Source organism: Mus pahari, chromosome 15 (genome assembly GCF_900095145.1).
Source record: "Mus pahari chromosome 15, PAHARI_EIJ_v1.1, whole genome shotgun sequence".
In the NCBI taxonomy this organism is placed as follows: domain Eukaryota; kingdom Metazoa; phylum Chordata; class Mammalia; order Rodentia; family Muridae; genus Mus; species Mus pahari.
Window position 1 is genome coordinate 62,033,362 of NC_034604.1, and position 11,658 is coordinate 62,045,019.

Sequence of the window (11,658 nt, forward strand, 5' to 3'; positions counted from 1 at the left end):
CCTAAAAAATCATATTATTTGTATCCCACATCTTTTACTTTGGTTTCTTCAGAACTTATTATATTATAGGATTTGGAGACAGAAGGCAAGATTTTTCCATACTTCAAAATGTTTCTGACTCTGATTCTCTCCTCTCCTCTCCTCTCCTCTCCTCTCCCCTCCTTCCCCTCCCCTCCCATCCTTTCACGTCCCCTCCTTTCCCCTCCTTTCCCCTCCACTCTCCTCGCCTCTCCTCCCCTCTCCACTCTATTATCTCTTTCTCTCTCCTTTCCTCCACTTTTACCTCTATACACTCACCTCCCTTTTTCTTCTTTTGCTATGAAATACATTTTTGGGGCATTACTTACACATTTGGACAGAAGAACCAAGTTTGGCTGTCTAATACAGTCTAATACAGTAGTTTGGCTGTTCCTTCTTCTAATACAGTAAGGCATTATACATTCCTGAATAGGACTCAAACAGGTTAAAACTGGATTTCATCCTTTTTTGTTGTTGTTGTTGTTTCTAAACCTTGAGAAAACTGAAACAGGGAGGGATTTTAAGATGAAGTGGGGTCCTGACTGAGCAAAGAAGTCTCATGGTGAAGATTCATTTCTTCTTGGGAACTCAAAGCTGACTACAGGAGAGATGGGCTATTTAGCTGTGACAATTAATTAGCATCTTTGCTTTACAAGTACACTACAGTTTCTATTCTTAGTGGTTTGGGTAAGTGATCCCTGAATCTTAAAGACTTGGTCTTTAGTTTGCTGCCACCAGAATGGGGTCTAGTGGGAAATCTTAGTTCATTGAGGTTTGACCATCAAAGAAGACTATAGGACGCCTGTTTTTTGTTGTTGTTGTTGTCATTGTTTCTTGCTACTACGAGTCATTTTACTATAAGGTCCCATAATGATGTACTGTTCCACCACAGACCCAAAGCAACTGCCAGGTACCATAAACCAAACCCTCAACAACCCATGCACCAAAATAAACATTTCCTCTTTCAAAGTTGATTGATTGCATGTATTTGTCACATACATAGAAATCTGATTAACACATATAGTTAGTCAAATGTTTAAAAAGTACTTTAAATTCTAGAGAATTGGTTACCATGGCTTCCTGCTCAGAACGGCCTCCCAATGATAGTTTTGCCAGGTACCCACAGAAGAACAAATATTTGCTTATCCCAAAGTCCTCACATTTGCATGCTATGTGTACTTTGTAAACTTTCCTGTTTAGCACAACATTTCATCTCTCTAGATACAATATAAAAACGCAGGTACAGTAAGACTGTTAATAAGAAAGGCAGTTATGGTAAACACAAGTCAGTGGGACCATCCCCATCTGTCAAAGAAGGAAAGACTGGTCAGAAGAATCACTGGTCCATGTCAGACTGTTGTGTTATTTGCTCCATTTACAATACTCAAAGCTGGGATCAAAAATTCTACTAATACCTGTTGCAAAATAGCATCTTTTTGAATGCATCTCTGAGCTCTGGGCTCCGAAAGGCATATATAAAGGGGTCAATAACTGCATTGCACATGATCAACATGCCATTGACCTGGAAGAGAGACATGTAGCAAACACAGTAAGGGTTATTTGGGCAGAAGGTCATTAAGAGAACATGGAGCACAAAGGGGGCCCAACAGAAGATGAAGACTCCAAGAAGGATGGTGAGTGTCATGGCACCCTTCATGTTGGTTCTAGGAAGGGTAGAGATCTTCCTAGCATGGGAGCGGGCAAGTAAGAACATGTGAATGTAGAGACACAGGATAAAAACCAGCATCAAAGGGAACAGTGATGTGAAGGTGAGCACTGTGGGGACGTGGTGGGAGAAGATCACCATGGTGATGCCACTCCCCGTGCAGAACATCCAGATAATTGTTAGGGTGATGATGGTGCGGCGCATGGTCACAATGCTATGGTATTGCAGGGCATGGAAGATGGTGATGTAACGGTCAGCTGCGATGACAGACAGGCTGAAGATAGAGCCCAGCAAAGAGAGGACGAACATGCAGTCAATGATGTCATCTGCTGTGCTTTCAAAACTGCTACGAGACTTGAGATAACCCATGTTTCTGAACATTATCAGGATGTTTTCCAAGATCTTATACAGACTGCCCAACATGTCAGAAATGGCCAAACTGCAGATGAAAAAATACATGGGGGACTGGAGATTTTTATTTTTGATCACAGCCAGAAGGACCATCAAGTTCTCCAATATGCCAATGACAGAGATTGTGAAAAATATCTCTTCTGGCAAAACTACATCAGGACAATCGGAGTTATTTCTTGCGGTGTCATTGGTGTGTTCATACGAATTGATAATATGCTTCATTTTTTTCCTGCTGGTGGTTAAGATGGGGGTGGTGTTTGCAGCTGACCTACAGAAAACTCAATTGGTTCTTCAGAATGTCTTCTTTGTGTGGAAGGATCTGAGGTTAAACAGAACACATAAGAACACATATTGCAGAATGACTAAAAATAAATAAATAAATAAAAGCAAGCTGCATTATCTCTAAGAAAACTATATTCCTTCTTTAAAAAAACTATTACAGTGTGGTAATTTAAATAAAACATTTTAGTAAGCCCTCGTATTAACCAACTTATGAGTAATGTGGACTTTTGAGCCATGAGATGATAATGAAACCGTATCCTTTGCTCTTTTTCCATTCCCTCTCAGATCTTGTGAATGAGTTGTGTGTGATAGGTTAGAGTGAGTGCCAGTGAGCCCTTGGATGAAAGAATAATAAAAAGGAGAGGAAAACATACAATGTTCTTGAACTTGAATGTCCTGATGGGGTCTGGGAACTGATGAGACCTTAAGGTCTTTTTCCTCACGTTACCGTTCTGAGCCACAATCTGACTGTATAGTCCGGGATAATGACATTAATCACAAGGGTTCTAAAGAGCCATTCTCAAAGATGACCAGAATGCATGTTATTACTTGACTTTCTAAAGCTCTTAGGACCTGGGCTTAGGGAAGTGCACCTGTAGTCTCAACTACTCAGGAAGCCAATGTGGGAAGATCTCTTGAACTTAGGATTTCAACACCAGCCTTTAGCAGCATAAAGACTCAAAGTCTCAAAGCAAGAGCAAGACCCAAAGACCAAGAACCAGGAAACAAGGAAGGGCCTCTCAGGGTGATTGGAATCTCTGTAGATGTCTGATAGTTTCCATAATACCCCTAGCTGTCCCCCAAGGTAGATTTAGTGCTTTCCAGGGCTCCCCTCAAATCTTTCCAAAGACAAGTCAACCAAGGTATGGTAGTTCCTCTGTGATCTGGAGGTTTCTGTGACAAGTCAACCAAGGCATGTCAGTTCCTCTGTGATCTGGAGGTTTCTGTTTTATTGTTCTTCTGGAGACCAACCGATCTCCTTGAACTGAGTGGACATGCAAGTTTTATCAGGCAGTCAGATTCTGGCTGCTGACCGTTGTGTGCCCCGCATCTTAATGGGCCAGTGTAGGCTCCTAGAAACAGAACTGAAGAGGCTTGTGCAGGCTGGCAAAGGTGCCAGGCTAAGCTGAAAGAAGGAGCGTGTGTGACTATTCGGGGTGGGATGGGGCTTTCTGAAATTACCTTCGGATGAACTAGGGGTGGCTCTCTTGGCATCTCAGATTAACTAACCTCTTTCATCTTTGCTTTTAGTTGATTAGGCATGAAACCACTGACAGCTTTGAGGAAAGCTGTGAAAGCTGCCACCTGACTTGACTTCTAATTTTAACTGATAGGGGACCCAAAATGAGGCCATGCATTGCTCTCTACTGTGGTTGAGCGGGGTAAACATGTTGATGGGTAGGGATGCCCAGTGCTGATGTTGAAGGCAGTGGTGTGACTGTTCTACCATTGTGGCTTTTGTCACAATAAATTGTAGAAGAGATTTCCTGACCTGAAGCTTCATTATTTACTTATTTTACAGCCCTCAGTACTAGTTATATCGAGCATTTAATATACTGATTTGCGTACCTGGCTGAGAAGGGCCTTGGAAACACCCGAATCATCTGTGGTGCTGAGAACTTTTCCAGTAATGCTCCTCTCCTCTGCTCTGTCACTAGTGCTTGAAAGGCCGGCTTGCTGGCTAAGGGAAAATTTTCAAATTATAAACGATGGAAAAAATTTTAACATTTTTTGTTGTTGAAATTGTTGTTTCCTTTCTCATTTTAAAATGAGATCTTTAAATTTTATACAATGAATTTTGATCTTACTCAATCCCATTCCCCAACCCCTCCAAGATTCTTCCCTTCTTTTAGACCCACACAACCTTGGGTCTTCTTCTTATTTAAAACCTAACCAAACTAAACCAAACCAACCAAACCAAACAACCCCACCCAACCCAACCCAACTCAAAACACAGCAAGCCAGTAAGCACAATTTATGCTTCCCAGGTACTCTTGGCTATGTGGCCTTCTATTGTATCCTCCCCTCTCCCTCTCCCTCTCCCTCTCTCCCTCCCTTTCTCCCTCCCTCCCTCTCTCTCCNCTCCCCCTCCCCCTCCCTCTCCCTCTCTTTCTCCCTCTCTCTCTCCCTTCTTCTTGGTTATCACAATTATCAATTGCCAATTGATAACAAGCAGTTATCAACTACCTCCTCAAGCAGGGGTGAGTCTTCTGTGTAACTTAACATCTCTGTAATAGGATTTTTGTCTGGCTTGAACTTGTGTAGACCTTGTGCATGCTGTCACGAGTGCTATGAGTTCATATGTGAACTGCCCTGATGTGTCTGAAAAGCACTATTCCCTTGTAGTCATCCATTGCCTCTGGCACTTTCAGTCTTTCGGTTCCCTCTTCTATAACGATCCCTGAGCCTTGAAAGGTGGGAGCATGATATAGAAGTCCCATGTAGAGATGAGCATTCTTTAATTTCTCATTCTATGCACCTTGATCAGTCATAGGTCTCTGTTACACCCAATCTACTGCAAAAAGAAACTTCTTCAATGAGATCTGAAAGATACACTAATATCTGGTAATAATAAGTTGTTAGGAGATGGTTTAATACAATGGCCATTTAGCAAAACAATAGTAGAAGGTTCTCCCTGAGGGCCGACTTTATATCTAATCAGAAGATAGTTGGTCACTGCCGTGGCAGTCATGCCATTACTGCACTAGCATGCATTTCTTGTCAGCAACAGAGCCTTACTGTCACATTTAGAGGCTACTCAATAGCAATGACAATAGCCTTTAATGTTTGGGTACCTATGGGACCTTATTGTTGAATAATTCCAAAAAGAGGTAATTCATTCCTGGCATTTTTTGTTTGTTAGCATGTGGTATCCAGAGGGGGCACTGTTACTTCCTTCTGGGGTAATTCCATTTAATTTTTAAATATGTGTTTGTTTATATTAGTATGAAGAAAACCTAAACATTGAGAAAACAAACAACCCGGTTAAAAATCGGGGCATGGTACTAGACAGAAAGTTGTCAAAAAAGGTGAAATACAAATGGCTGAGAAAGCTTTATTTTTAGTGTTCAGCATCTTTAGCCACCATGGAAATGCAAAAATACATGATACATGGAGATCTTATATTACCCAAGTCAGAATGTCTAAGATCAAACAACCAGACAAATATACCCCCAAATGGTGGTGACAGATGGTGGTGTGAGTATGGGGGAAGGGGACCATTTACTCATCGCTATAAGAATCAGCATAGAAACCTTTATAAGCTAGAGATAGAGCTACCACACATCTCAATTATACCACTCTTGGGCATCTTTTCTAATGACCCTAAATCCCACCACAGATACACCTGCTCTTGCTGTTCTGTTCACAACAGCCAAGACATCCATCAACTGATGAGTGGATTTTTTTTTTTTTTAAAAATCAGAACCTTTACACAATAAAACATTATTTAGAAAATATTAAGAAAAACAAAGTTATGGCATTTATGGGTGAATGAAGCCGGAAACAATCATTCTAAGGTAATCCAGAACCATAGACTTTGCAGATTTTTTCTCATTTGTGGATTTTTCACTTTGAATCTTCAGATATTGTGTGATCCATTTGGAATAGCATGGAGGCCAGGAAATTGGTGATGAACCATGGAGGGGGTGACCAGAGAGGAGAGATAGAATATAGCAGTATAAAGGGCTACAGGAGAATAATGGAGCAAGAAAGGCAAATGAGTAGGGGATGGGAGGACAGACTAGAGGAAGGGATATGGGGGTGGGACAAGGAACACTGAAGACATTTGAAAAGGCTTCGTGGAAACCTAGGATTGGAGTTGTTTCATAAAATGCAAACATAAACACATCTAGGAATTTAAAATTTTATACATAAACTTGATCTCACTCTTCTGCAGAATCTGAAAAGTTTCATCTCAGAGGAGCTGGTAATAACTCTGTGGCTTAGGATAGGGACTAAAGAGAGCTTAGTGAAGTACTGAGTTACAGTTAGATATGGGGCTATGATCTGGCATTTCATTGTATGGTAAGGTGCCTATGTATCAGTATTATTATTGTCAATAATACATTTCAAAAGATCCAGGAGAAAAGATTTTGAATATTCTTACCACAAAGAAATCATAAATATTTAAATTGATATACATGCTAATTACCCCAGTTTGAGCAGGGCACACAATGAAGTGCATGCACTAAATCATCACATTGTTTCCCATAAACATGCACAACAGCTATGTGTGAATGAAAATGATTAAGAATGAGCTAACTTTAGAAACAACATAAAAATTAAATTTGCAGCTTGCACAATTAACAAAATGTGCAAAATCATCCTCTTTGAAGGGCTATTATTCCTCATGAGCGCTTCTTGTTTTCAGAATTAAACCCATCTTTAGTGGACTAAGGATGTAGGCCACTTAGGGAAGTGTTTACCTAGCATGCTTAAAAGTTGTGATTTCTTGCTCCCTAGCTCCATCCACTTAGACTGAGCTTCATAACACACACCTGTAATCATAGCAGTTAGGGGTGGAGGTAAGAGGGGAGGAAGTTCAAGACCATCCTCAGATACATAGAGAGTCTGAGGCCAGCCTGACCTCATGAGGTCCTGTCTCAAAACAACATTACTAATGAACACTTGGAGATGGCAATAGGAGAATCACAAATTTATTGACAGCCTTGGTAATATAGTGAGCTCAAGAATCACGTGAAGTACATTTTAAAACATATCTATGAAATATTCCAAACATAGATGGTGACATTATTCTAGTAAGTGTATCATGTTTAAGAAGTGTGAAAGCTTTTAGAGATAGATTACTTCTAGCCTCTCAATTAGAAGACTTGCTATCACTAAAAGTCTAAAGCAAGAAGTGCACAGAAGGTGACAGATACGGGTCTAATATGATACTGCAAGACCATCATACTCCAAGACCTATCACCCTGGCAGACTGTGACTCCAGGTTCCTAAACAATCAATGATGTAAACAAAAATGCTTGCATGTAATGTCCATTTAATTATCATTATAATAATGTAAAACAAAAACACAAATCATTTCTAATCAATGATAGATTAAATAAACTCTACCAGATCTATAAGATAGATGTGATTAAAATCCCAGTTCAGTGATACAGAGAATATATATATGTCTCACACACACACATACACACATACACACATACACACACACACACACACACACACACACACACACACACACACAGGACCCATGGTGTTTACAGATTCCATATCTACTAGGGATTTAAAATATTAAAAACAACTGCAACTATACTGAACATATACATGTGTTTCCTAGTCAATATTTCCTAAACAGCATAGTATAAAAATTATTTATATAGCTCTTTCATTGTATATTAGACTTAATCCAGAGGCAAGGTAAAGTATATAGACATGTGTTTATAGATTCTCAAAAAATTCTATGCCATCTACTTCAAGACTTGAACACCTGGGGATTTGGGCATCCATTAGAGAGCCTGGTTTCAGCACCCCACTAATAATGAAGAAGGCTGTAACTATCTATTTCATGCAAAAAAAATTACAGAAAAAATGTAGAAGATATACATTAGATCTTAGTGGTGTGTGCTAGAACACAGCTCAGTTATAGAGCAATTGCTTGTTGTGTGTGAGGTTGTGTAGTTGAGCGTCAGTATTGAAAACACTTAGTGGTAGTGTTGATTGGCAGAATTATTAGTTTTTTAAAACATTTTATTTCAGAAAAATTCCGAATTTATGGAAAAATTTGAATGTCACTGAGTTCTCATATATTCTCATACCCCGTTTCTGGTTATTAACATCTTGAATTACTGTGACCCACTTATCACAATTAATGGACCAATAGGATAACATTGTTATCAACTTAAAATCTGAGTTTTGTATTTGCTCAGTGGCTTACAAGTCTCTCATCTAGTATAATATTTTGACTTTACTCAAGGGCAAAATCATTAGACTCCTACTTGCTGTAAAAAATTTTAAGGCTTTTCCTTTTTTAAAATGATCTTGATAATTTTAATGGAGCATTGGTTAAGTGTTTTATAGAATTTGCCAAATTTCGTTTTTGTTTTTTTTTTTTTTTTTTGTCTAATGTTTTTCTAATGATTGGACTGAGGTTAAAGTTTTGAGAAAAAATGACCACAAGAGTAAGACATATCATCGACATGACTCTTCAGTGTTGTTGTAGGTCATATGACCTACATACAATAGTGGTTTTAGATGTCCCACAGTATGTTTATTCCCCTATTTACCCTTCCCAAAATGTAGGTTTTAGAAGAAAGTCACTGGGAACAATTCATATTTAAGAGACGGACAATAAATGTTATACCTACTTGAAGGTAGAGGATTGTGGTTGTCAACTCGTCAGAGTCTAGAATAACCTGTAAAAGATTATCTTGATCAGATTAATTGATATGGGAAGACCCATCTTTACTGTGGGGAGAGCTATCTCCCTGCAGCAGAAAATCTCTCTCCCCTCTCTCATTCCATTCTGTCTCTCTCTCTTAATTTTTATTTCTAGATTTATTTCTTTCCCACCTAAAATATTAAACTGTTCTAGTAACAATTATGAATAGTCTCTCTCTCTCTCTCTCTCTCTCTCTCTCTCTCTCTCTCTCTCTCTGTCTGTCTCTCTCTGTCTCTCTCTCTGTCTCTCTCTCTGTCTCTGTCTCTGTCTCTCTCTCTCTCTACTGAATTGTTCTTTTACCTACATTTAAATCATCTGGCTATATCTTTGTGGGTCATTTTCTGCTCTCAGTCTTCTGAACTACCCAGCCTGGTTGAATGTAGCTTTATCATGTCTTAAAGTAGTGTTAATGTCAATCTTCTGACTGCATGGTTCTTTTTTAGTGTTACACTAGGTTATTTTAGGTCCTATGCTTTCTTTGTATAAATTCTAAAGTAAACCAATGTTTACAACAGTGGTTCTCAACTCCCTACTGGTGAGACCCTTTAATACAGTTCTTCATGTTGTGGCGACCCCCATCCATAAAATTATTTTTGTTGCTACTTCTTTACTGTAATTTTGATGCAGTTATGAATTGTAATGTAAATATTGGTGTTTTCTGATGATCTTAGGTGACCCCTATGAAAGGATCATTCAGGACCCAAATGGGTAGTGATCTATAGGCTGAGAACCACTGGTCTATAAAATAACCTAGTTATAACTTCATTGACAATCTTGATCAGGTTGCAAATATCAAAAATGTCTTTTATTAAGCTGAAATTGTTATTCAAGACATATAGTTAGTTCTATATTTGGCTTTGTATCTGTAGATTTAGCCATGCTTTGGTTGAAGATATTCTAAAATATTTACAGCTGGTGAAAAGGCTTAATAGGAAAAGATGCTTGTGGCCGAGCCTACTAATGATTTGAATTTAATTCCTAGGGCCCAAATGGTGAGAAGAGAGAATTTGTGTAAGTTGTTCTCTGATCTCTACACCTATGCCATGGCATGTTTCTCTCTCTCTCTCTCTCTCTCTCTCTCTCTCTCTCTCTCTCTCTCTCTCTCTCTCTCTCTCTCCCCCCTCTCCCTTTTTCCCTCCCTCCTCCCCCTCCCCCCACACACATACAGGTAAAAATTTAAATGTAACTTTTAAAAAAAAGCAGATTTCAAAAAACTATTAGGTCTATTGAGCATGTACAGACTTTTTCTTGTCAACATTCCTCAAACACAAGTTTAGCAACCACTTAAATGCCATTATCTTAGCTATCACAAGAAATCTAGACAGGATTTAACGTGTATAATAGGATACATGTAGATTAAACCATTTTCTATGAGGGAGTATGAATTTCGGTATCCACAGCAGGTCTTGGAGCTTAGTTCTCTCCAGACACCGAGGGAGGACCTGCTCAGTAGAGATGCACAAGCTAATCTGTCAGCTGATGGCAAGCCTTTGTTGAAGGAGAGGAAGATGTAACGGTAGGGTGCCTAAGACTCCTTTGTTTAGCTGTGCAGATGTTCCCTTCAGCTTCCAGGGAACTGGTGTCTCCATAACAGGCAGAGAAGCAGTTGGTAGTTTTTCAAGCCATCTTTCCTCACACCATCAGTGTTTGTTTTAAACCAAAAGAAACACACCATATATCTCTTCCTTAAAACTGACATCAACCTGCCTTCACAGCCTTCTCTTTAGATCCAAGCATTGTCTCCAGAAAGACCTTTTCCTTTATCCTTGAGGCAATGTGGACAGTTTACTTAATCTTACAATGTGTGATTTATGGCACTAAATAGTTAAAATAGCACCATACGGAAACACGCTCATGGGGCTGGATTTGTTTTTGTTTTGAGACAGGATCATGATATGTGGCCTGATTCCATCTACAATTTGACTCTCCTACCTTGATCTTCTGAATGTTAGGCTCATAGGCATGTGCCACCAAGCCTCGCTATTATTAACCAGCACTCTATGAGATGAAGGAGAAGATCCAAGGAAGGATGCCATTCTAAAAGAATTATGATTTCTTCAGCTAGGTGCAGGATTCCTGTGAGCAGCTCATGTCTACTCTCCCGGATTTTATAGAAAAGTTCCTTATCATCCTAAGGAGTGGCTGCCTGCTTCAAAGCCAGTGCACACCCACTTGAATTCTGTGGGGGAATCCCCTATGACAGGCTTTGGAGGGAGCCTCTCTCTCTCTTTCTGCACCTTCAGAGGAATTGGAAAGTCAAACGTTTGATCACACTGGGCAAAGCACAGCAGCTTAGTGAGCAGAAAGAGCAGGGGAATGGGACTGGAGAGATGAGTGTCTGGCCAGCCGAGCTCTCCCTTTCTACTGCTAAATGGATAAGGAGCCCAGGTACTTCTGGGGTCTGGAGAGCTCCTTGGAGGAGGGCCTTAGAAGCACCCATTCTATCCCCTTCCTGCCTGGCTGATCTTAACCTTGGCCAGCGAGAAACTCCCCATCCTGGCCGATCATATTTTCCCAAACTGAATGGAGCACTTCTCCCTGCTGGGCTTAAAGGCGTCATAAACCTTTATTGGCTCTACTCTACCACTTGTGTAGTACAATATTGTTTAAGTGCCAGCTGTTTGCTGTGTTCTTTCACCCCACCATGCTGGATTCCATGTCATCCACCTGTTGCTAGTACTTTCTGCTGAACACTTGTTTTAAAACCAACCTTCCACTTAGACTTGAGCTTTGTACTAGGAAATAAGAATGGATCAATTCGTATTCTTCTGCATGCTAACTGCCAGTTGTGCCAGCACCATTTGTTGAAAATGCTGTCTTTTTTCCACTGGATGGTTTTAGCTCCTTTGTCAAAGATCAGGAAACCATAGGTGTG

At 39.8% G+C, this 11,658-nt stretch overlaps 1 protein-coding gene across 5 annotated transcripts in view; it reads right to left on the reverse strand.

Moving 5' to 3' along the window:
• Window positions 1–975: 975 nt before the first annotated feature.
• The window catches only part of Mc2r (melanocortin 2 receptor), a 17,430-nt gene continuing 6,747 nt past the window's right edge, over window positions 976–11,658 (reverse strand). For 2 of the 5 annotated variants that reach the window (XM_021214982.1, XM_021214985.1), the window contains exons 2-3: window positions 3,947–4,058; window positions 976–2,414 (exon numbers count right to left, since the gene is read on the reverse strand). In XM_021214982.1, coding sequence (XP_021070641.1) covers window positions 1,427–2,317 — 891 coding nt within the window. In that variant the 5' untranslated portion in view covers window positions 2,318–2,414; window positions 3,947–4,058 and the 3' untranslated portion in view covers window positions 976–1,426. Of the gene's footprint in view, window positions 2,415–3,946; window positions 4,059–5,723; window positions 5,805–8,709; window positions 8,758–11,658 lie in introns of all 5 variants that reach the window. The other 3 variants (XM_021214984.1, XM_021214983.1, XM_029547186.1) reach the window with 3 other exon arrangements.